The sequence below is a fragment of the Xiphias gladius genome, chromosome 16 (genome assembly GCF_016859285.1).
Source record: "Xiphias gladius isolate SHS-SW01 ecotype Sanya breed wild chromosome 16, ASM1685928v1, whole genome shotgun sequence".
NCBI lineage: Eukaryota > Metazoa > Chordata > Actinopteri > Istiophoriformes > Xiphiidae > Xiphias > Xiphias gladius.
In genome coordinates this window covers 9775492-9798131 of record NC_053415.1, presented here as the reverse complement: position 1 = coordinate 9798131, position 22640 = coordinate 9775492, and the positions used below count along the sequence as shown (strand labels likewise).

The 22640-nt window shown below is 41.5% G+C and overlaps 2 protein-coding genes across 4 annotated transcripts in view; one reads left to right on the top strand and one right to left on the bottom strand.

Annotated features, from left to right (window-relative positions):
- LOC120801424 (TSC22 domain family protein 1-like) overlaps positions 1-16143 on the top strand; it is a 33387-nt gene extending 17244 nt beyond the window's left edge. For 2 of the 3 annotated variants that reach the window (XM_040148427.1, XM_040148426.1), the window contains 2 exons: positions 13616-13667; positions 15330-16143. In XM_040148427.1, the coding sequence (XP_040004361.1) occupies positions 13616-13667; positions 15330-15599 (322 nt within the window). In that variant the 3' untranslated portion in view covers positions 15600-16143. Of the gene's footprint in view, positions 1-12875; positions 13242-13615; positions 13668-15329 lie in introns of those variants that run through there. The other variant, XM_040148428.1, reaches the window with a different exon arrangement.
- Positions 16144-18253: 2110 nt separating this feature from the next.
- serp2 (stress-associated endoplasmic reticulum protein family member 2) lies at positions 18254-21133 on the bottom strand. Its single transcript, XM_040149001.1, has 3 exons — positions 20975-21133; positions 19118-19190; positions 18254-18732 (listed from the first exon to the last, which is right to left on the bottom strand). Exons 1-3 carry the CDS (start codon positions 21056-21058, stop codon positions 18692-18694), a joined length of 198 nt encoding a protein of 65 aa, XP_040004935.1. The 5' UTR covers positions 21059-21133; the 3' UTR covers positions 18254-18691.
- Positions 21134-22640: the final 1507 nt, after the last annotated feature.

The following is a 22640-nucleotide window of genomic DNA, read 5'->3' as shown; positions in this document are numbered from 1 at the left end:
ACTAAGGGAGATGTGGATGTGATTACATCTCACTCTACTTAGATACATTTGATGAGCAGAGGACTGTTAAGAGCGGCTGTTGTGGAAATCTTGACTTGCAGGTTAAATCTCTGCTACGCTGGACTTTGAATTGATTATGTGCAGACTGAACAGAGGTCAGGATTGAAAGCTGTTTAGTTCTATTCATTCAGTCATATTTGGAAGCAGTGCAGTTTATGAGGGGCAGCTCTAGTTTTTTTTTTTTTTTTGTTTCTCTTTTATTATCAAAAGGATTCATCATACATCTTACATATTCACATGCTATTTACAGGAACGATTTGTATATAAGTATTTACAGTGCTGTACAGAAAACAAATATAAACGGTTCCCTCACCGAGCAGTCGACACAAACATGGATGAAACGAGACAGAAGTGCAACAAACTTAAAGTAAAAGAAATTAAAGTGAAGTGAAGTAAAATAAAGTAGAGTAAAATAAAATAAAATAGTCAAATTAAAAAAAAAAAGTAAATATAGATCAAAACATCCCTTTTATTTTAAATAGCAAATTCCAAGTCGTTATTTTCCAGTATTTTCACCATCCCTGCTCTATTTAGGAACATTCTTTCAAAAGGTCCTCTGTTGGCTGTGTACATTGTCCTTGTGTGTAGTTTTATCAAGTTTGTGAATAGTTTCCCCCTGTCAGTTTCCTTGTTTTCATACAGTGCATAGTTATTTAACGTTTAGATGACGTGTCTTGCTGTTGAGAGTATGATGTTGATTAAGTGATTGTTTACTCCTGCCATTTTCTGTGTTAGTCAAAAGAGTAGAGTCCAGTGCCAGTCCCTTTTGTTGGGTGACCCAGCGGCTCTCGAAGAGATCCTTGACCTTGTGAATGGGATGCAGATGGGACAGTGCAGAAAGAGGTGTTCCAGGTCCTGGTCCTTTCTCCCTACGCACGGTGCAGATCCCCCTATGTCTTAATTTGTAATCTGTGTTAGCACATTGCTGGTTGGTGAATGTCGGGTCAATGTTTTGCCAGTTTGATTCTGAGGCTGGTCTTTTTGTGACCTCCCTCAGTAATGCGGTGTACCAGAATTTTGATTGTATTTCCAGAAAATTCTTGGTGTTTGGACAGGAGGAAATCAAGAGCTCTAGTTAAAGGAGCCTTGGATCGAAAACATGCTACAAGTGCCTCTAGTGGCTCATCAGAAACATTACACTGCAGGAAATAAATGATTTTAAGAGCTATGCTCAGAGAAGGGCTTCATTTTTGGCTTTGTTACACGCTTCTTTTACAACCAGTCAGTATTTTAAAATGCACTGTATGAGTTTTCACCAAATGTAAAAGGTGTCAGAATAGTAGCCTTAGTTTCATAAATTTCCTTTCAAGGTGAAGAACATGTAGTAACTTGTGTAGTAAACATTGGAGGGTAAATTATGATATAACCACGCAGAAGGAAAGAGAGTGCAAAATTTTTGTTGACTTCCAGTGCATGACGTTAGCAGGCACATCAGAACCACTTTGTAACTTTGCTTCAGTAAGATAGCACAGTTCAATAGGCAGTTTGATTCTCTGTGTACTACCAAAGAAACGGACTAAATCTGATTAGACTCCTTTTGTCTAATGCGAGACAGAGATGAAAGTTTCCAGACTTGTGATGTTTTGTGTTAAAAGAGAAGCTCTGAATGACTCAGCTGTCAGCTTGTCAAGTTTGAGTTTTTGTGACATGTCTGACTTGTGCAAACATTTCTCTCTACACCCTGCACTAGAAGGCTTTAACAGGCCTTGAATTAGTAGTGAGGCATGTATTGGCCTTAGTATTTGCCACTAGATGGCAGTGTGCACCAGCTCATACCTCTAAAGTCTCAGTTTATCTTCTAACAGCCAGTGAGATGTGCACTTGTAGCATGCCAACACAGCACTGTGCTAATTTATAGATTTTAAAGAAATCAGATGAAGCCATGTGAGTGTTGTGCCCTTTGAATTTTGAATATAAATAAGTTATAGTGTAGTGCTGGAGGATGTTGCCTCACAGTTTTGGACTGTGACTGATGTGTTTTACTTATGAGTTTCCCATCATTTAAACATAGGGGTCATATTCAGTTTGACAGGAGTAAGATCCCTTAGGTAGAGAACTGCTTAGCTCTGTTTCAAAAGTAAAAGCAAATTTTCTGCTAATGATACAAACAGTAAAGTGCAAACAGGATATCATTCTGTTAGTGGGGCTGACATAATGTGGCTCTGTCAATGTCAAAAACATCTAAGATGGAAAGAATCCTTAACAGCCAAATCCTATTGCGCAAGTAACTATGTTACGCTCAGACAACTCTCAACCAGTTTTACTTAAAACTATGTCTACACTGTTAGATCCACTAACATCAGTCTATGAAGAATCTAGCCTGTATAATTGTTCATTTGGATATGAGGAAGGAAGGGTATGAGTTTGCATCTCATTTAAGCAGGTTCTAATTTAATTGTTAATCCCATTGATATCAAATTCAAGTCCACTTTAGCAGAGAACATAAAAGTCCAAGCAATCTCTCCTTTTACATGAAGCAACTTACAGGGAGCACCATGGACAAAATTTACTTTAGGTTTTCCAAAGGAGTCACACGGGACTCTTGAATTGAATTTCTGATTTGTCACCAGAAGATGGCAGTGTAGGGCGCTGTTCCTCTTCCTGTGTACAGTTATAATACTGTAACTGCTTATATATAAACTGTTATCAATCTTAGGCAGTCCTTCCTCTTTTTAGCTGTTCGGTAAAGCCGTACAATGGCTCTTTCTCATTTGTTTTCATAATTTCAAAAAGTGTCTCCCTCTACTTTTTAATTGGCCATTTCAGGTCAGCTCAGAAAGCAAAACTGTCCAGATGTAAACTCAGAAATATCATGCTCACTGCAAAGTGGCCTTAGTGAGCATGTGAGTAGTTTTCTAAGGATCAAGACTGTATATGTAAACAGAATACCTTACTAGATATTCTCATCTGTACCATACCAGATTCCCCAACCTAATTGTTAGTTGGGAGGGGGTGCAGTGTAAGTGAGCCTGAGCTGTAACAATGAAATCACTTTTACTAGGGATTCTCATAGTTGACATATGACCTTATCCTGGCGTTTGTATAGTTGCAAAAGGGCAATTGCATGCAACAACTCAGAAATTTTAACAACAGTATATATAAGAGTAGAGACATCCAGGGAAGGATCGTCACCATGAAAGTTGCATGATGATGGTGAGACTATCTGCAGTGGGCTGCCTGCCTGTAAACAGTTAGTTTGTTTGTAACTAAGCTGTGCTTATGATAGCTCTGCTGTCGTCAGAGACTCAAGCCCAGTGACGATGGACTCATCATTAGTTAATCCACTCACTGCTCTGTCCTCCTCTCTTCACTTGTAATCTTGCACGCGCACACACATCTCCCTCCACAAATGAGAAGGCAGGGGAAATGGCTCAGGGCTTGCATTTTAATTGTTTCCGGGTTATTGATTTTTATTGATTTGACGAACTGTCCCTGATCTGTTTCAACCGATGATGAAAAAAGGCAAAGAAAACAACAGGAGGAATGACTCTTTTCATAATTCTTTATTTTCTATCTATCAATTGATTGTATATTTTTAACCCTTAAATATTATGTGAGACTAATTTCTGCATGATTACTTATTTGGTACAAATGTTTCATTTTGTCTCTTTGTTTTCAGGGCCAAAGCCCAAATTAGATCTAAAATAGTCATCATGTATATGGATGACTGATGATATGTGTTACATTTAGTTGGACTACTCAGTGCAGACCATTGGTCAATGTATATCCAATCAGCTCACAAATAGAAGCACAGGACTGTTGCTGATGCTGTTCATCCTGTCCGGCAAAAATGTCTGTATACTTAACCAGTGCATCCAGAGACCTGCTGAATGTGTTGGGGGGAGGGAACGAGGCTGAGATGAAGGAGAGATGACTCATTTTGTCTTGTTATTCTGTGAAGTATTAAGAGAAAAACAGCCTCCTTGCATTCAACAAAAACACACTTACTGTATATGATTCAATTTGCTGTAAAATGGAGGCTGTGTTACAGGTGTGTGTGTGTGTTGTTTTGTAAAGCTTTGTGGCCCAAACATCAGTGAGTAATTTTTCCTCGACCAACCGTCTCTAAAAGATTAAAAGAGAGAGTAGAGAAACAGGAATGTCCTGTTCAAATAGAAGAATGAGGAAAATGGGAACTACTGACCAGTCATTCACTGTGTGTGTGTGTGTGTGTGTGTGTGTGTGTGTGTGTGTGTGTGTGGCTGTGTGTGTGGCTGTGTGTGTGTGTGTGTGTGGCTGTGTGTGTGGCTGTGTGTGTGGCTGTGTGTGTCTTATCTTTGTGAAGACCAGTTTCAGTGTTAGACTTTGAAAGTGAGAACATTATCTAAGATGTAATTTCATCAATTCCAACAACTTCAAATTGGCCAAAGCCGAAAAGGTGATTTGATAAGTTTCTCTGAAAAGCTTGAGGCAACAGCAGGCAAATCTTTTTTTTTTTTGATTTTACTGTTGATATCACAATGTTCCTCAGTGTTTTTTATATGACTTTCAAAAATCCGTAACTGATACCACTGAGTATCAACAGTAGCCTGTTGCATATATAAGTTTTTAATTTCTCTTATTTTTCCTTTTAACTACAAACAAGTTACATTACAAATTAGATGTTATCAGATTCATAGAATTAAAGACCATTTAATCGTACATATTATTCTTATACACTTGAGGTGTAAAGACATAACTACGGCAAAAGTAAAATAAATGATAATATGATTTTTCTACAGTATTGTAGCACATCATTTTTCAAGTCTTATTGGATGCAACTGTGTTGATGTTTTGGCTGTTTAAAAACCTAGGTATATCCAATAGTTGATCCTGTATTGACATTCCTATCATGAGAGATACCTCTCCACATTCTCCTTTCAGCCCTTTCCCTCCTCATCTTTATTGCTGTACTAGCGTTATTTCTGTCCTCTGTTGTCTGGGCTCGGAGCGCTGTGTGTTCTTTGGCTGCTAATCCTTTTAATGCCAGGTTTCACTCCACATTATTCAAACCTGCTGCTCACACACATCACACACAAAGTTATGTAACTTGGATCTTCTGTGTGTGTATGAGTTGGGACCTATTCTGAAACGGGTTACTTCTCGTGCCAGTGGGGACCGAAGTGTCTCTCTATACGATGCAGGAGGGATTTACTGAGCACCTTACTATAGGTAGCATTTATCAGAAGAAGCAGAAGTGTCTCATTCCCTTAGTGGTAAATCATTCGTAAGGATGTTCAAGGGTCGTACAGGTGTTTGTGCATTTGAAGCCAATTTACTACATTGTGATTTGTAAAGTCTGCCAGTGAATTTTTGTGCAGAATCATCAATGGTCCGGTAGGTTGGTAACACAGTCAAATTGTTCAGCTATGGTGAGAAGTGGGAGAGGCTCCTTCCACCATGTAGCCTACAGCTCAGTCTTTAAGTTGTAGATTGTAAAAATACACCTGCCAGTCAATGTACTTATCAGTACATTTTGATGATCAATGAGAATATCAGATGTGGGACTGAATGCACATCACTCAAACCGTATTCGAAACATTTGTTTTTGCTCATCCTCTCTGCTCTCCCTCCATCCATAACTCTTTGAGACAGTATGAATGCTGAGGCAGTGGATCTAGGCTATTCTCTGGCCGAGTCTCTCTCCCTCCTTCTCTCCCACCACCTCTCCCGCAGTGTGTGTTAGTATAGAGTGAGGACTAAGGACTTGCTGCTGTCAGCCCAAATGCTCCAACAGCGCTTCTCTCTCTTACGTATGGAGGCCAAAATGGCCACTCATCATTCCTCCCTGCCTCTCTGACTGACTCACTCAGTAACTCTCTGTCATTCTCCATAGTCAGGGTGTGACTATGGAAAACCACTGCCAGGGCTTACTGGTAAAGTCTGTGTGTGCTTTCCACTATCAAACTCCAGCTCAGCCAAAAGCCTTTACAATTCAACAATTCAATAGGCCTCTTTTTTCATCGCTGGGACATGCCAGGCCCCTTTTATTAACTTTTAGAGTTTTCATTTCCCCAGAAAGACCGCAGATGTGAGTCCAGAGTTCCTCTTCCTGTAAGACAAATTTTGCCAGAAAACTGGAATTAAAGCAGAAAAAAAACAATGTACATATAGCACTTCTTTCATCATAATCAAAAGGAAAAAATAATGGATAGTCAGTTGTATTGTTGTAGTATTGAGTCTTTGCATAGAACAAACTGTCACAATGGAGTACGTTTATTTTAGTCATTGTTTTAGCATGATGTGCGTTACCATGGAAATAAACCATCATGTCGTGCTTTTGACCTCTGTACTAGCATATTATCTGAACAGATTGCCTTTCTTATGTGATTTTATCATTTGTGGATGTTTGCAATGGTAGATGAAATACATTTTTACAAAGTAGGCTTTTGTTTGGTAGATTAACATAATAAAAAGATGGGCCTGTTCATGGATGCATACACTAACTCATGCATTCAGTTAGTGTTTCTTTGTGTGTTATGTGCTTGTGTATGTGCAAGTTTTGTAAGTCTGCAAAGCCAGCCTAAATTTTTACAAGTTTAGTTTTTTGCCACAGGGTTTAAGTTTGAAAATTATCCACTTAAGAATCGTGTTGAGACTGTGAGACTAGTCAGATAAGTACTAAACCAGTGAGTGAACTATGGGCAGTGTTTAGATGATCACTTGCATGTTGAAACTTCTGAACTTTCAGGATGCTGTACTGCATTCCCTGGTTTGCACTTCACATTTATTCAACAATCGTTTTGAATAAATGTGTTCGGTGTTAGTTAATGTTGATATCTGAGGAAGCAGACAACTGTCTGTTGAACTAGTGTTGTGGTGTAATGTATCTTTTTTAAACCATTCTTTAGGGGCGACAAGTGCAAGTAATTCGTGTATTCAGTTACTAACGAGTCTGTAGTAAGCAATTTACTGTCACTTTAGAGAAACCTTTTCGGCCTACATTCACAGCACTGACGGTAAGGGATGAATAACTTGGAAAGGCAGTAACTTCTTTTATTCTGTTAACTTTGTCCTCGACTGGATTGCAAAGATCAGAAATGTCAGCACTTTGATGTGGTTGGCACAATCTGGTAACGTTAGACTGCTGTACAGTCCCAGTGCTTTTCCTGAAAATCATGCAGCACTGGGCTTTCTAATCTCTGTTTCGATAAAATGATAAAACGTCAGTAATGTTAGCTGCTCATGAAAAGCTGTATTGCACGGCCACAACAAAGGCATGATGACATGCAACCTAATCCAAAAGGTGGCTATATCCATTCACTGACAATGTGGTCTGACTTGGAGGGTACATTGGAATATTGAGCCTCGAAACTTGTATTTTCCAAGATTTTTAGTTGAAAAAACAACAAAATGACTTCTCTTAATACTAAGCGAGGTAACTAGAGGACTGAAGTTCGATTCAAGGTGTTTGAAAGCTTTTACTCTGAGTGCCCTTGGTTAGCTAAACTGAAGTACTGTAAGCAGGCTGCTGTAGGACTGTATGTCCCGCCCAGAGGTCATGTGATTCTGATTCAGCCCAGCACATCGAGTCTGTTAGGACAAGTTAAATCCCCTGCATTGTGCTCACCCTTCACCTGTTGTTTCTTGGCCGGCTGTCTCTAAGCCAGTGGAGGCTCTATGAGTGCATGTTGTGTTTTCTGTCTGCTGGGGCACTAAGCCATCTTAAGGCTGCCTTTCAATGAGAAATGACAAGATAAGGCCCCGATGCACAGGGTCTCTTGTCTATCCCGTAGAGGGCTGGCATTGAAAACTAGAGGGTATATGAAAAAAATCACGATTCATTTGGAAACTTCCAACTAAACTAACAAGTTAAAGTGTCTGGGCTGCTTATAGCAGTTTGATTGGAAGACCAAAAATCTTGACGACTTTGACCCCTCGGTATTTCTGATATCCTTTATGTACCACGGAAAATATGTAGTCTTTTTTGGTAACCTCTCTCACCCCTGACTTTAGGGAAAATCTGTACCATCCGGTCCCTCATATGTCACATTGGAACCATGGCAGGGTCTGTTCAGTGCATCTACATCATTCTTTTGGCCTCATTTTTGTGCGTATAAAACTACATTATGCTAATGAGACACAGTATTGAATGTAGGTCAGACAAAAGACTGTGATTCATAGTATTTGACACAGTAGAGAGGCTAGGCAGAGATTGAGTGATGCTGAAGTGATGTCGAAGAGTTGAGGCTCATTGTTATATTGTATATCTGTCTCAAGCTACAGAGGGCATGGGGCTTGTGGTGTAGGAGCAGGGAAATCACTGGGCCACATGCTAATCTCTGTTGATGGTTTATGTAACTCCCAGTATCACATGATCACACGTCACCACCCACCCAGCTACTGTCTGTATTCAGTAATTCACTCACTAGTCAGCCATTCAAACACAAATGGATGACATACACACATGTACACAGTCATTATGATCTGGCATGCTGCCTCTGATTCACTATGCAGCTGCACTCACTAATGCATCTATAGGGGGCGACGCAGATCTGTTCTCTAAATTTAAGAAGGAACCAGTGCAGTTTGAAAACACTAAACAAAGAAGCTCGGGACACACTGCTGTGTTACTTTGGAGTGTATATGTTCCTGCTGACGGACGGCTCCATGAGAGTGCGGGGTGTACGAGTGCAAGGCCATGACGAGATGGCAATGAAGCTTTTGTTCTGGGAGCTGGAGCAGCATCTCAAAAGGTAAAATAAAGACAGGGAACCCCCGGGGAGTTAGCTGCCTGGGCCAATCACTACAGTAGCTACACACAAAAGGCTGCATGGCTATATTGTCCTTTCAGTTCAGTCATTCATGACTTCAGGCGTAGCATTTACAGTGAGGGATACCTTAAACAGACACTGTAAATTAATTTACTGTGTACTCATCACACTCTAAGTTCATTTAATTTGAACATTTATAGTAAATAAATTGAAGTGTATTAATGTATAGTAAGCTATAGATGTGCTAAGACAAAGAAGTTGACGTAAATCTACGGTATAAATATGTGCCACTTACTAATATCTCCAGTGGACACTGAGAAATTAAACCTACAGTGTGTTTCTTTCTTAGTCACTGCATTGCTCACCATATTTTGCCGTTACCGTGACACTGGTCCATCATATCACATGAAGTTGTCCTCTGCTTTGCAGCAGTATAGCAACGCATGCAGCCCACAGTATCGTTGCTTTACAAGATAAGTCCTGCTCCTTTTTTATTACTGGTTTGTGACTGATCTTAATGGCCGCCGTGTTAGAGCACTCCCAATTTAGTTTTATTTACCTTTTTTGTAGGGATTTTATAAAAGAAAATGCACTGAAAATGAGTTCAGTGAGGGACCATGTGGTTACTGGTCTGTTAGGTACACCTGTACAATCTAGTTCAGCCAAGTACAACAGCCCTGCAGTAAATCTTAGCTTTGTGAAATGCATGTTATTGTTGACAATGGCTCAGAGAGATGTTGATTCAACTCCGTGGTATTTTTTGAGGCCATAGTTAGTGGTGATGTTTCTTGTTACATTGAGAGGTGTTTTATAAAATTAATGCATGTCATATATGTAAATGAGCTTCTTTATTTCTAAAAAAAATCCTTGCTTTAGTTTTACACACTCTCCAGGTTTAATTTGCAAATGTTAAATTCATACAAATTTTTAAAAAACAAATGTGTATATATTCAAAAATTAATTAATTGTATACAACCTTAATGCCTATTTGTTTTTTGGAAAGAACTGTGTGCTCATATGTATTTAAAATGCCCATTAGCACCAATGATAATTAGCGTCAGATAAAAGTAGAACATCAACCAGACCTCTGTTAAAGGACTGAGCATTGGGCTTAATACAGTTTGGGTCATTTCTTTCTTAAGTTGCCTCAGTAAGTCACTGGGCTGGTGTTGTTTTAAAGCAGAGCAACAAGGCCATCAGACAGCTGGCCTACCTATAACAGATACTGCTGTTATCACAATTAAAAACTCTGTAGTGTTTGGTAATAAATCGAGTACAAGTGAAGCACCATTCTTGTTAGGTTAGCATCTCCACCAAGCATCACAGGAACAATATAATAGGTAAACTCCCCTGGTGGAAACGAGACATCGTGGTATTGCAGTAGAATTGAAATAATCTTTTAATGGTTATAAAATGAAAAAAACAATATTTTGTGTATCTCAACTTAGAAAAAATACGAACCTGCGTCTGAAAACCTTACAAATCTAAACAAACCATGAACAGCATCAGAAAAGAGTAAGTTTGATTCACTTGTATTGTCATAGTGCTTTAACTCTGGATCGGTTGTTGAGAGCATGAAAATCTTGTTCTTGACCAGTGGCTTATCAAAGTGTCTTTTCTTGGAACATCATCTAGCTTTCCTCTTGGGCAGCTGCTAGTGGGAACAAGTATAGCTCCTACCAAGCCACATTAGAGCTGCAGTGGTACTGGCTATTTGGGACTGGATAATTGACTAAACCCTCTCCCAGTCAAGAAGAGACAGGAAGAGATAAGTGTGGCTTAGAGCCTGTTATTAAGCTATTCGGCTTCTTGTTAAGTGCTCAAGTGTTTGATTGGGATCAGAGGTGGGCAGAGGCTGACATCAGTACAAGGACGCAGAGGCTATGATTGAGCCTCTATTCACAGTACTGGTGCTTAATAAGACTGGACTGAGCTGTGATACCCAAATTAGCCTAAGCCCCCATTTTAAAGGTGAACACTGAATTTTAAATCACTTGGAAGGTACTAGCATGTACACTGTGGTTTTAGAATTTGAATATATTCTTCTCTCTCAATACTACAGAAGTTTTTAATTCTCCCAGTTAGCTGAGATAGTTCAACAGTACTGAGTAGGTCAATGGCCAGATTTTAGGACCATTGGTTAGAGTGTATTTTAACATGCACCTCTGCAGAATTCATGGATGACCTGCAGCATCTTCTGTGTTCCTTACTGTACATGTAACCCACCCTCTTTTTGTGTCCTCTTTCTTGGCTCTATGCCACACCTGATATCATTTTAGTTTAGTAGCATGGCCATTGCCTGTTGGTCAGTATTTTGGAGATACACTAGACCTCTTAATTGATGGGCCCTCTCTTAATTGATAATTGTTTGAGAAAAGAAGCATAAGCAGGATTTCCTTGTGTCTTTTAGGCTGAGGTCTGCATTGTGTGGGTGTGATCAGACAGGCAGGAACGTCAAGAGTGTGTACACATGATAGTGAGGGTTTTGGGTGTGCATGGAATGTATGAGAGTGGCTCTTCGGAGAATGTAGGGAGGTGTGTGTTTTGTTGGGGGGGGTTCTTGAATAGATGATGTCTGAGGTGGGAGTTTTTTAGGTGTGACGGTGTGACTGTACAGCAGATACTCCCCCTGCAAAGTGCCGAGAAGGCAGTTTTGGTTGTGTGGTAATGTCGCGTGAGTCACATTGACATTAATGATCTACAGTGACCTCCTTCATTTTAAGACGTTTGACTGATGTATAATATATAATGAGTAAAAAGGGTCATATAGTGTTTTGCAAACAACAGCTTTCAGCCTAGGGTCAGTGGACACACAGGGGAGCCCGATTCTCATGCTTTTGTGTAGTTTAAAACCTAGAAATACTAGTTTCAAGTTAGTGACAGTCCAGACATGTCTCTAAAACAAATAGCTGTGGAGAATATGCCTGTTACACCTTATTTTGGAGGTGGGACTATGGTGCTACAGTAGGGTATGATGTTACCTTTGCCAGTGTTTTATTCTGCCAAAAATATCTTCTCACTGTTCTGCATCTTTTAAAACCACATCTAGCTAAGTGTATGAAAGCTGCCATTTCAAATGTCTGATGTGCGAAAAAAAGTTCCAAGGTTAAAAAAAGGTTCGATTGACAAACTCTCCCAACTAGTTTTGAATTCGACCAAAGTTAAATGTTCTCTTCATCCGTTGTGCACATGAGGTTTTTAAATGTGACACCCTTTGTGTTGATGGATTTGTACCTTCCAGTAGTCCCAGTTCCCAGCTTCACACTTGACTGCTTGAACACCTAGTTTCCCCCCCTGTGCTCAGTAATCACTGTAACAATTGCAATGTTAAAGGTTTGTATGGCGAGGCGTCTTTGAAGATCTCGTGGCTCAGCCTCAGAGCTCTGCAGTGTTACACAGGGCCACATGGGGGCAGCATTTGTATATGCAAGATTGCACTTCATTTACTTTTGAAACCTTTTGATTTAACACCTGCCCCCACAGTTTAATGGTCTATTTCCATCTGATCTGAAAATAACTATCCTCTTGATATAGTGCCCTTACTGTAGACTGTATGGATCGTGTTGATCATTTTTAGGTATGTATTAAAAAATGTAATGTGTGTAATTATTGCATCATTTTTTTGAATACTTAATGAATATACTAAGTTTTGACAAAAACCTCCAAACCTGCTTATATTCGTTAACATTAAGGGGAATTATTATAAATGACCACGTATTATTTTGTATGAGCGATAACCTATATAACCCCCCCACGCACACACGTTATTAGCAGAGGGAATCCCTCTAAGTGTTCGCTTGGGATGGCTTTCTTGTTACAGAGATAAAAAAGGAGATTACATCTCTAAGGTAAATTCCTGTGTTTAAAAATCTGCCAGGCAGCATTAGCGACTGGCACAGGAGCTGATTAATGTGTATTGTGGTTGTAATTTAACAGTCTCTAAATCTTGCCTTCCCCTGCCTGTCTTTTTTTAGGAGTACAGCTCTTTCTTCTTTCTTCCCCATCCGGTTTTCCCCGGTTTCATCCACCTCCTCTCCGTTCCCGGAATATTTTATGTAAAAACGTGTCAGCTGAGCGCCAGGTGGGGGCGTTCCTGCATAAATCATTCAAAAAGCCTCCGTCTCCACCAATCGAGAGGCGGCCCCTCAGCGTGTCGCGGGATAAATTATGCGGGCTTGTCCCGAACCGCAGATATTTGCGTAGCGCCGAGATGAGCTGACCTTGGATTGTGTGTGTAACCGCTGCGGTCGCCGCACGAGCTTTTCCCGGACAGAATACAGAATACAGAACACCGCGCGTGGATGTGTCTCGCGGAGCTGGTCGCGTGGAGGCCGAGTCCGGACACGGGCTGTGAAGCATGAACAGCATGAATACGCCGTGCTACACCGTGGCTATGGATCTAGGCGTCTGCCATCTGAGAAATTTCTCCATATCGTTTCTGTCGTCGTTACTGAGCGCGGAGAGCTCGCACGTCAAGCTCGACAATAGGTAAATGCTCTCTCGTAGATCTCACAGATACACCGCCGCCTCTGTATTCAGGGCTCGGCTCCCCGTCCATGCACCAGTAACGTTACCGCTGGGTGATGGGGAGACTGCACGATCGGTGGACGCTACAGTATCATTACACCCACAGAGACTACGCTGCCATAAACGCTTTCTAAGGAAAGGGCACAAGGAACTGCCCCACAATGACACCAGGCCGTTGATTTTATAGAAATTTCCAGATGCTTCCTGTAACAACCCATATTTCTGTGAAGGGGGAAAGGCTGTTTCTCCTTAGGCTGCGATTCTCCATCTTTTTTGTATGAACAGCACAGCTTGGTTTAAAGGGTTTTATTAATTTCCCTTTTCTTCTTTTGCAGTTCGTCAGGAGCCAGCGTTGTGGCCATAGACAACAAGATCGAACAAGCAATGGTGAGTTTCAACTTGTTTCTCTCTTTACACTGTGGAAAATGTTGACTACCGAAATGTCTTTTAATCCATATGAAACAACGGAATGGGGGTTTTGAACGATACGACTCTATTAGGAAAAATATTCAGGGGTAGGTTACTTATTCTGATGAAGTAGTTTATTACATTCCGATATATGGGCTTTGTTTATCTGCGTAGTTTTAGCGTAGTATAAATGTGCAGGACACGGACAGTGGTGTATGTTTTCATTTAAATCTTTGGCAACAAAACAATAAAATATGCTTTTGTTTATTGTTGTGGAGTAAAATGAATGTTACTTGGCATTGTGCTGAGGTGGTCACTTGTGAATAAACCGTGTAAGTTATGATAGGATCAAAATGCTGTTTATGCTAATGTGAAAGTAGCTGGGTTAAATTTAGCGTCCTCAATAAAATAACGGCAATCAAGTCAAACCACTCGCTGTATCTAGCGGACGTTTTAAATATTTTTATGTTTGGTTTGGGTTTTTTTTTTATTATTTCTTTTTTTTTTTTAAATCAGTACAATAAATGTATTGCCTCACTATTATAAAATTAAGTCTCGTAGTTCAGCACTTTATAGAAAATCAAACGGCATTTTCCTCCTTTGGTTTCACTCTCTCTGTTGTCGTTGCTGTCGGCCCTGTTGCTAGGCAAACTGGAAGGCTCGCACGCCTGGTTATAAATATCTCGGCCTCTGAATGGCTGACACTATGGTATGGGCGGGGTTAATGACGTAGCATCCTGGGAATATTCTCACTCACGTTTTCCCTCCATCATCTTTTATTGTATTATCACTGCATTATGTTTGATAAAGCCTCCCTCTCTAAAGGTCTGTCTCTCTACTTATGTCATAAAGCATGTTTAGTTTCAGGTCACAAACATTTTTTACATATAATTTATGGTTCTTTTTTCGCAGTATGTTCAGTTTATTGTGAGGCATTTCAACACATGGATTTTTACATAACACATTCCAGTACTGACGATATTGGAATCGCTCTGTTTATCATTCAAATAACAAACAAAATTGCATGTATTCTCTTACATGGCTTTTACCTGCTGTATGACTCAGTGACTAGCTGCTGCTTCAGTTACTTCAGTTAAACACTTTAATATTTTGATTAACCCTTTTCTTTAGTAACATTCATATGGACTGGGTTAAAGAGCAAACAAACTTTTAGTGAACTGCTTGAAGTAATGACCAGTTTATTGCCACACACATTTTGAAGAACATAATTTTGATATTATATGTGAACTCCTTTTATGACCACACTTTAAAAAAAAAAGTTTCTCAAAGGCTCACGCTTTTGAGAGAAAAGGTTTTAACCCCTTTACAGTAGAATGAATAGTAATTAATGTCTAGTTCAATATCATTTTGGTGCCATTTCCCTACCTTTTGTGCAAGGAAGTTGACATAGGCTCACGTGATTTGCAGATGGGATCCCGGGATATTTCTAGCATTTGTTTTGGTGGGGTTTTTTATTTATTTCTGATAGTATTTGTAATCTAATTTCTAGCATCATGAAAAATCTGGGGTATTAAAATTGGGCCACAGATTACATGAGGTTGAAAAACCCCAGGTTAGTGTCTGACCTTTAATTGATGTAATTTCATTGATGGATTCCAATCGTATCTCTGTCTGTCTCAGGACCTGGTGAAGAGTCACCTGATGTACGCAGTGCGTGAGGAGGTGGAAGTTCTAAAGGAACAGATCAAGGAGCTGATCGAGCGCAACTCCCAGTTGGAGCAGGAGAACACCCTACTGAAGACACTGGCGAGCCCGGAACAAATGGCCCAGTTCCAGGCCCAAGTTCAGACTGGCTCCCCGCCTGCCCCTCCGACAGCTGCTACACCGGGACCCCCAAGCACCACCACCCTTGCACAGCCCGCCTCGCACAGCTCTGGCCCCTCGGCGTAGCCCCGTCTACACAGACAGACAGACTGACTGACAGTTTTTTGAGTTCTGCTACAGCAGCAGAGCCAAACCTTGCCTTCTACAGCAGGAGGTTGCGCTGTTAAGACAAGAATTTGCACATATTTATCTCTCAGAAGGATGCAGCCAGCGGGACGAGCGGTGCTGTGCTTTTACAGCACAGCAGAGGGTGACAATCTTGAAATCCTGTTTTTTTTTATTTTTATTTTTTGTTTGTTTGTTTGTTTGTTTTTTGGGGGGCATCTTTCAGAGGAAGGAGGATGAAACATTGAACATTTGCCAAATAACCCTTGGATATATTAACTAGAATGTCTTACCAAGAGAAACAAAACAGCTTATCAGTGGCGACATTATACTTAACTATAGATTAAAAAAAAAAAAAAAATCACTGTGCCTGTGTCTGGATTTTAAGTGATGTCGATTTTACTGATGACGGAGATGGAGGTGCAGGAGGAACAGGAGGTGGAGGACTGTATTGGTTGTTACCTTTTTTGCTGAATGATGTAAATAAAAGTGGTTCTCTCTCACAGCTAGATCCTAAAGTTACAAGTTGAGAGATCTGAGAGGGAGAGAGAGAAAACCTTCTCAGAGTGACAAATGAAGAATGTTAGCAATTATTATCATGACAAAGTCCCCATCTGGAATGGGGGAGTCAGGGGAGGGTTGGGGAATGGAGTGGGAGGCTATTTTGAACAACACTTGGCAGCATTGATGATGTTACTTCAACTGTGGGTTGGTGGGATGAACAAAACATGGTTTCTTATGGAGATGACGATATTCTATTTTCAGTATTTCACTTTCAAGCTTCTCATTTTGCCCTTGACAAAGCTCATTATTGCTGTTTTCTCAACCCTGCAGTGGCATGTAACTTAAACCTTATTTGACAGGGTTGAGATATCGGGCTAAGCTGCATTTTCTTTTTTCCTAAAAGTTTGATGGGCGGAAGACGACGACGATGATGATGTATATTTCTGTATAGTGTAAGTACCATGTAAAATAGTGAGGAGAAGGAGAAAAATAACAGATGCTATGTAGGTCACACAGATTGAAGCGGGTAAGTGAGGGACGTGCTAGTCTTGCCCAGTCTGTGTTGTCTATTTTTAATGCTGTATTTTCACGATTGTGGATCGAACGGAGTTTAGGTTATTTAACTGACAACACACAGCCAACAATGCTGTCCATATCCTTTACAGCAACTTAAACTCTGACTGTAAAACCATTTTCACTCGGCTCTTTTTCTTTCTGGACAATTGCACCTTTATGATTTTTTTTTTTGTTGTTTTTTAAAGTTTTGACAGTGAAGTACTTCTGGATGAACTATCCTAAAACTCAACATTTAAAAAAAAAACCAAAAAAAAAAAAAAAAACCTAACAAAACAAAAAAACAAATACAAACTCTGGAAAAAATGTTTCTTTTTCATTCTGTGTATCAGTTGTATGCTCATGTTCTGTGCATGTTTCCGCAAAGACCGGATAAGATATTGTAACATACATACCACAATTGCACTTGACAGCTGCACTTCACAACTTTCAATAAACATGCTTAAGGAAGAATAACCTCCTGCTCACTATCTCTAATTTTTCCTGTCCAGTTGATGTGATCATGTAAATGTGTACCGGGCCTCTGAATGCTGACAGGTTTTTTATTTTTCTGAGAGTCCAGTCCAGTCACATGCAGAGTCCTGCTGCTTCCTATTTTGTATACGCTGAGTAGGTCTACAGCTGGATTCCTCTCTTCTTCAGGATGTTATTTAATCAAGGTTAATGGCTGCCTGCGACGTTGCCGAGCAGTGTGGGTAAAAGACATAGCCAAGTGGTTTATGTATTGAAGCTGCCACGAGGCTACTCTTTCTGCCTTCATGAAGATTTATTCAAGATTCATCCAAAAACAATTGCTAATGCTTCATTAGAAATTCCTAATTCCAAATTCCTAAGTAATTTGGCACAATTTATATAAAATTCAGGCAGTATTCAAATTTTGCACGTCCAATTAATTCCAGTTGTTAAACTAGCATTAACTAGCATTTTAGTCAGTGCAAAGCAGGTCAACTTCACAGGCAAAAAATATCTACAGGGCAAGCATACGATCCAACATATCTAAAGAATGAGATTTCCAATAATAAATGGAAATGCTTTTTTGTTTTTTTGTTTTTTTAAAGGAATTCCTCTGGAGTTCAGAGGACAACTTGTTTTATCCCAACCACAACACATGGTGCAACATAATCACTTTCTTCTGCAGACATGTGTCCACCTTAGAGCTGCTAATGTAAAGATGACAGACATCTGCCCATCCTGTGCTTGTGCACTCATCTGTTTCTTTATGGTTCCCATGTCCCCTTTCATTGATATTCGATTCAGTACACGGTCATCTGAGAGCTTTTATATCCCTGTTGAAGATACCTATATATACACAATATTTTTTTTAAGGTTGTTAAAATAAATAATTGGCACTTTTCTTGGTTGCTGCTGTTATTTTGCACACCGTAGTAAAGGCATTCAAAACCACACAGTATTTCCACCGCACTGTTGGAGAGTCAAACCTTCATCACACTTCAGCGCATAGCGTGGGCGGGAGTGGGTGCACTGCTAATTGGGAGTCTACAAAAGCAGAAGTAAAACCGGGTGCTCCCTAAATGCTCGACATTTATTTGAAAAAAGATTCTTCTCACACAACACAGACGAATACTGAAACAGACAGATATGGCACATTGTCAGCAGGAATCACTGGCCGCACACAGTCTCACATCAACAGTCTCACACCTTCACACAGACAGGTGCCAAGTGAGTAATGATGCACACGTTCTCCAGCCAGCGTGGTTTTAGACTGTCCATAGAAAAGTTGTCAGTACCACAGGCTGCAACACTGTAAATGCTGATCAAGGGTAGGGACATGTCCGTAGGAGGGGGCTAATGGAGGCGGTGGACAGGGAAGCTTTGCTCTCTGAGATCTGCTGGATCCGAAGCTCCGGCGTCAGTCTCTGAGCCTCTGGAGGGGGTCGGGGGTGTGCAGGCGCGGGCTAGCCAGGCTCAGTGAGGGCATGAAGGGATGGGGCCGGGGTCCGGAGACGCCTCCTGAATCACATCCCCATGCGGATGCTCTGAATGATCTGAAATATGGCTGAGAGCGCACAAGACTGACTTGTTAGACCATGCCATTAGCTGTATTAGTTTCGCAAGTTTTTCGATAGATAAAAAACACAAGACAACATATTACAGTAAGTGAATGAAGAACAGGCCACGGAATAAAACACCTAATCTGGACACATATAGTAGCTAGTCCAAGTAAAATAAGCGAGAGCAATAAAATAAGGGGAAAAAATCCAAAAGAGAAAAAAAGGGGGCATAAAGTATAAATAAGATATCACATAAATACAATATAGATTGAGTAGAAGCTATGTTAGCTTACTGCCACATTAGTGTAATTACTACATTAGTTTACCACCAAAAAAGGTAAAAACATACTGCAAATGCACACTTTCTTCTGTAGATACAAAGGTGCCTACCTGATCCACACACAACAAATACAAATAGGGCAAGCAACCAGGGGCCCACGGGATACTTCTCCTCTTGTGGTCGCTATCGGAAACACACACACACAGTCACACACAGTAAATTAGCATTACTACTGCAACAGAATTGTGACGGATGCTGCAGAACAAAAATAAGACTTCTTGAAAGTGGGTAGATTTACAAAGTGGTTCCCCACTCCGACCACAGGTCAGGTGCTTTGGCTTTATCGCCCTCTCTACTTAATCCTACATTTTTTTCAAAATGAAAGGAGACAAGACGACGCCGTTGCTCATCAAAAGTGTCCAAAAATGATAACTGAGTGGTCACACTGAACAAACCCCAGTGTCTAATTCTACAGACAAAGGCGCAGATTTAGCAGTTTTTCCACACTGTGGCTCATGTTGAACAGATGAGTGTCACAGCACGAGTCAGGCCGTCTAGACGAATTTAGGGAGCACCCATCGGTCCCACAAGATGATATCATCCGCCTGGATGTTTAACATGTTCTACTGCGGGTGGTGAGGGAGACTGTCACAGTCAGTGATAGTCTCACAGCGATGATCTCAGTGCTGATGGGAAAAGTAGCGGTTTTCCTCATACAGTAACAGCAGAGACGCAGCTAACAACTTCTTGCATTATTAATCAATCTGCTGAAAGAAATAAAAAAGTAAAAATACTGGCTACACTCTTTCTGCTGATGAAATATTATAGCAGAAAGGAATTGTTTTTCTCAGTCAAGGTATTAAGAAATGCACAGAGACTCGTGGTTTTACTCACTGATGTCGACTTTAAAGTGCATATTCTGGTAACAGATACAGGAGGAAGATGGCTCATGTTTCACAGAGAGATAAATGGAAAAGTAGCCACTACTCTGGAGCTTTCGACTGTTATCTCACAACCTCCCTCGGTCCTCTTTTCATGACTTTGGAAACAACTACAAGAGCAGGTACTGAATGGGTTTCGGCCAAGGTCAGGAATGAACTTTAAGTCTCAATTTTTAAGCCAGCGGGGGGGCGAGAGGTCCTTGGGGCGCTCGGCGGAACAGAAATATGAATCTTTCCATTTTCAAAACAATTGGGCACACCCCTTCTCCTGGTCATACAATCACAAGTGGGATTCTTTTGTCAGCTGTCAGAAAATGGGTCACACTGACATACATTCCTAAAAGTAAGGGTTGTCTTAATTAGCCATTAATTTCTTGTACGTTCATCTTTTGATTTTGTTTTCTTTATTAATGAATTATTTGTTCTATTACGTGTCAAATGAAAAAAAAAAAAAAGTGAAAAATGGCCACCATAATTTCCCAGAGCCCAAGCTGACCTTCTCAAATTGCTTGTCTGGCTCAACCAACAGTCTAAAATCAAACAGTATGAAAATAGTCGCTAATTAATTGTCCAATTGAATAATCGACTAATCGTTTCACCTGGATACTTATTCACTCAACAGTTTGGGTATTTCATCATCGCACGAAGCAGCCCCGGTTTCAGTTGTTTTCCATCCTATGGTTGTTGTTGTTTTTTTTTTATGGTCACTCCGGCAAAGTAACGTCAAGTTACACTGCGGAGGGCGGTAACGAGCGGAGAGTATCCAGGCTGAATAAATGCCATTTTAATGAAACAGCCCAGCCTGCTGGCTCCTAACGTATACTGACTACATCGCAAAGGAGCCCGCGGTGAGGCACAGGTCCTGGCAACACGCTGTGCGACACCTGTGTGACAAGCAGGACACATTAAACCGCCCGCAGGCGCCCCCACCGTCACCGCCGTCGCGCTGCTGTGTTCACACCGGAGAGAACGCCACCTATCTGGGCTAATGTCATGCTGGCGTCTCGCTGTCAGCTGACGGCTCACCAGCGTCTTGGCTACGTTTCCTCTCTGCGTGATGTTCTTGCTGTGTTTCTCGTTGGCCATGCGGATCCTCTGTTTAGCCACCATCTTCCGGAGCGATTAAAATACCCGGGATATATTAGTGTGTTTGGCCCGTTATTTTCTGATGCTGCAGGCTGACGACAGCAACCCCTGCATCAAGCTAGCACCGTGAAACCGGAAGGTCGACGGATTTGCTTTCAAAATACAGGCACGAAATCTTAGTAGGACGATGTGGCTTTCCGAGAAGAGGCACGTAACGTCATTTTGTATTTCATTGAGCGCGCAAGGTGATTTTGTAGCAGCCACATTATTTTGCCGTGTCGTCAAACTTCCCGAGACCGCTTCAATGCAAAGTGTCTGTCAGGACTCGTAACCTGAAGGCTACGACAGGAAGTCGCCTGCCTCGCTTTGCTGCGCTTCGCGCGGCTCCCCTGTGCACCGGCCGAGACGGGCGCGTGGTCAGATCTCATCTGTTGATAACGTACCTCTCGACCTGTGGGGGATGAAGTGTGACCTGTCCCCCAGCAAACAAACAAACAAACAGGGGGAAAGACGGCGGAAGTGGCAGTAGTAGTAATAGAAATAGTCAAACATGGAGGTTAAATGTTCAGCCTTACAGACTGTAGTTTCTAAAATTGTTCCAACAACAAGCTGAGCATTGCAAGCGCAATGGCGGGAGGATTTATTGCAGGACTATCGCTTCAGACCGCATTGGCCATAGCCAGGTGTACCTAATAAACTGCCAGCTGAGGGAATTTGAATGAGAGCGAACGATCGGAGGCAATGGGCTCGTCCGAACCTTATTTCCGGTGGGACAGTCCTAGCTCCGCACTGTGCCGCGCACAAGCAGGGGCGCTTCTCAGTCCAAGGCGCTCCGGCCTCTAAAGTGAATGAAACTGCAGCCTTCTCCACAGTGAAAACGGGGGGGGGGGGGGGGTCTCGTCGGGTCAGTGTGATTAAGCCGCCACTTCTTCACGCCAGGCTCGCAAGTAGCAGCCTCGTCTGGGCCATGTCACCGCAACGAAAGCAGAGCAAACCGTGCCAACGCGGCGAACGGCAGGTCAGTCGTTCAGCCTCTGGCCACAGGGTGAGGGGTGCTGGCTGCTCTGAGGGGAAGGAGGGCAGACACGGAGCGGGGGTTGCCTAGCAACTGCCTCAGAGGGCCGTGCTCGGGGAGGGACACACAGACTCCCCCAATGGAGAGGCTCGCCCCACGGCAGAAGTACAGCGAGGTGTAGACTGGCAAGTGGGTTACATTGCTGTAAGTACCAAGGGGAGGGTTCGGCCTCGCGTCTCAAGCACAGTTAGATCAGCACATGTGCAGCTCCATCGGCGGGCATCCTGCCGTTGTTGGACACCGCAACAAAGCCTGGCAATGTCTTCCCATTGTAGCCCTTGGAGTGTTAGTGTGTAATTGACTGTGTGCTCAGCTGGGTAGATGAAGCCTTTCTTTTTCTATTGTTAGACCGTGTCTGTCCTGTTTCAGCTTGTCTGGCTCATCAGTCTCAGGCCCGCAAGACACTGATATATTAATATCAGGGAACTGATATAGATGTAGACAGAGAGGAAAAAAAGAAAAAAAACAACAACACAGTGTTTGTATTTTGAGCCCGAGTTGCATGTTGGAACTAGTTCTTGGGAAACAACA

Bases quoted from the DNA above. Each gene is read 5' to 3' on its own strand.
- serp2 (XM_040149001.1), bottom strand. From the start codon at position 21,058: ATGGTGGCTAAACAGAGGATCCGCATGGCCAACGAGAAACACAGCAAG. The intron at 19,191-20,974 runs GTGAGCCGTCAG...TGTTTCCGATAG, and splicing joins GAAACGTAGCCAAGACGCTG to CGACCACAAGAGGAGAAGTA. The intron at 18,733-19,117 runs GTAGGCACCTTT...GTGCGCTCTCAG, and splicing joins ATTTGTTGTGTGTGGATCAG to CCATATTTCAGATCATTCAG.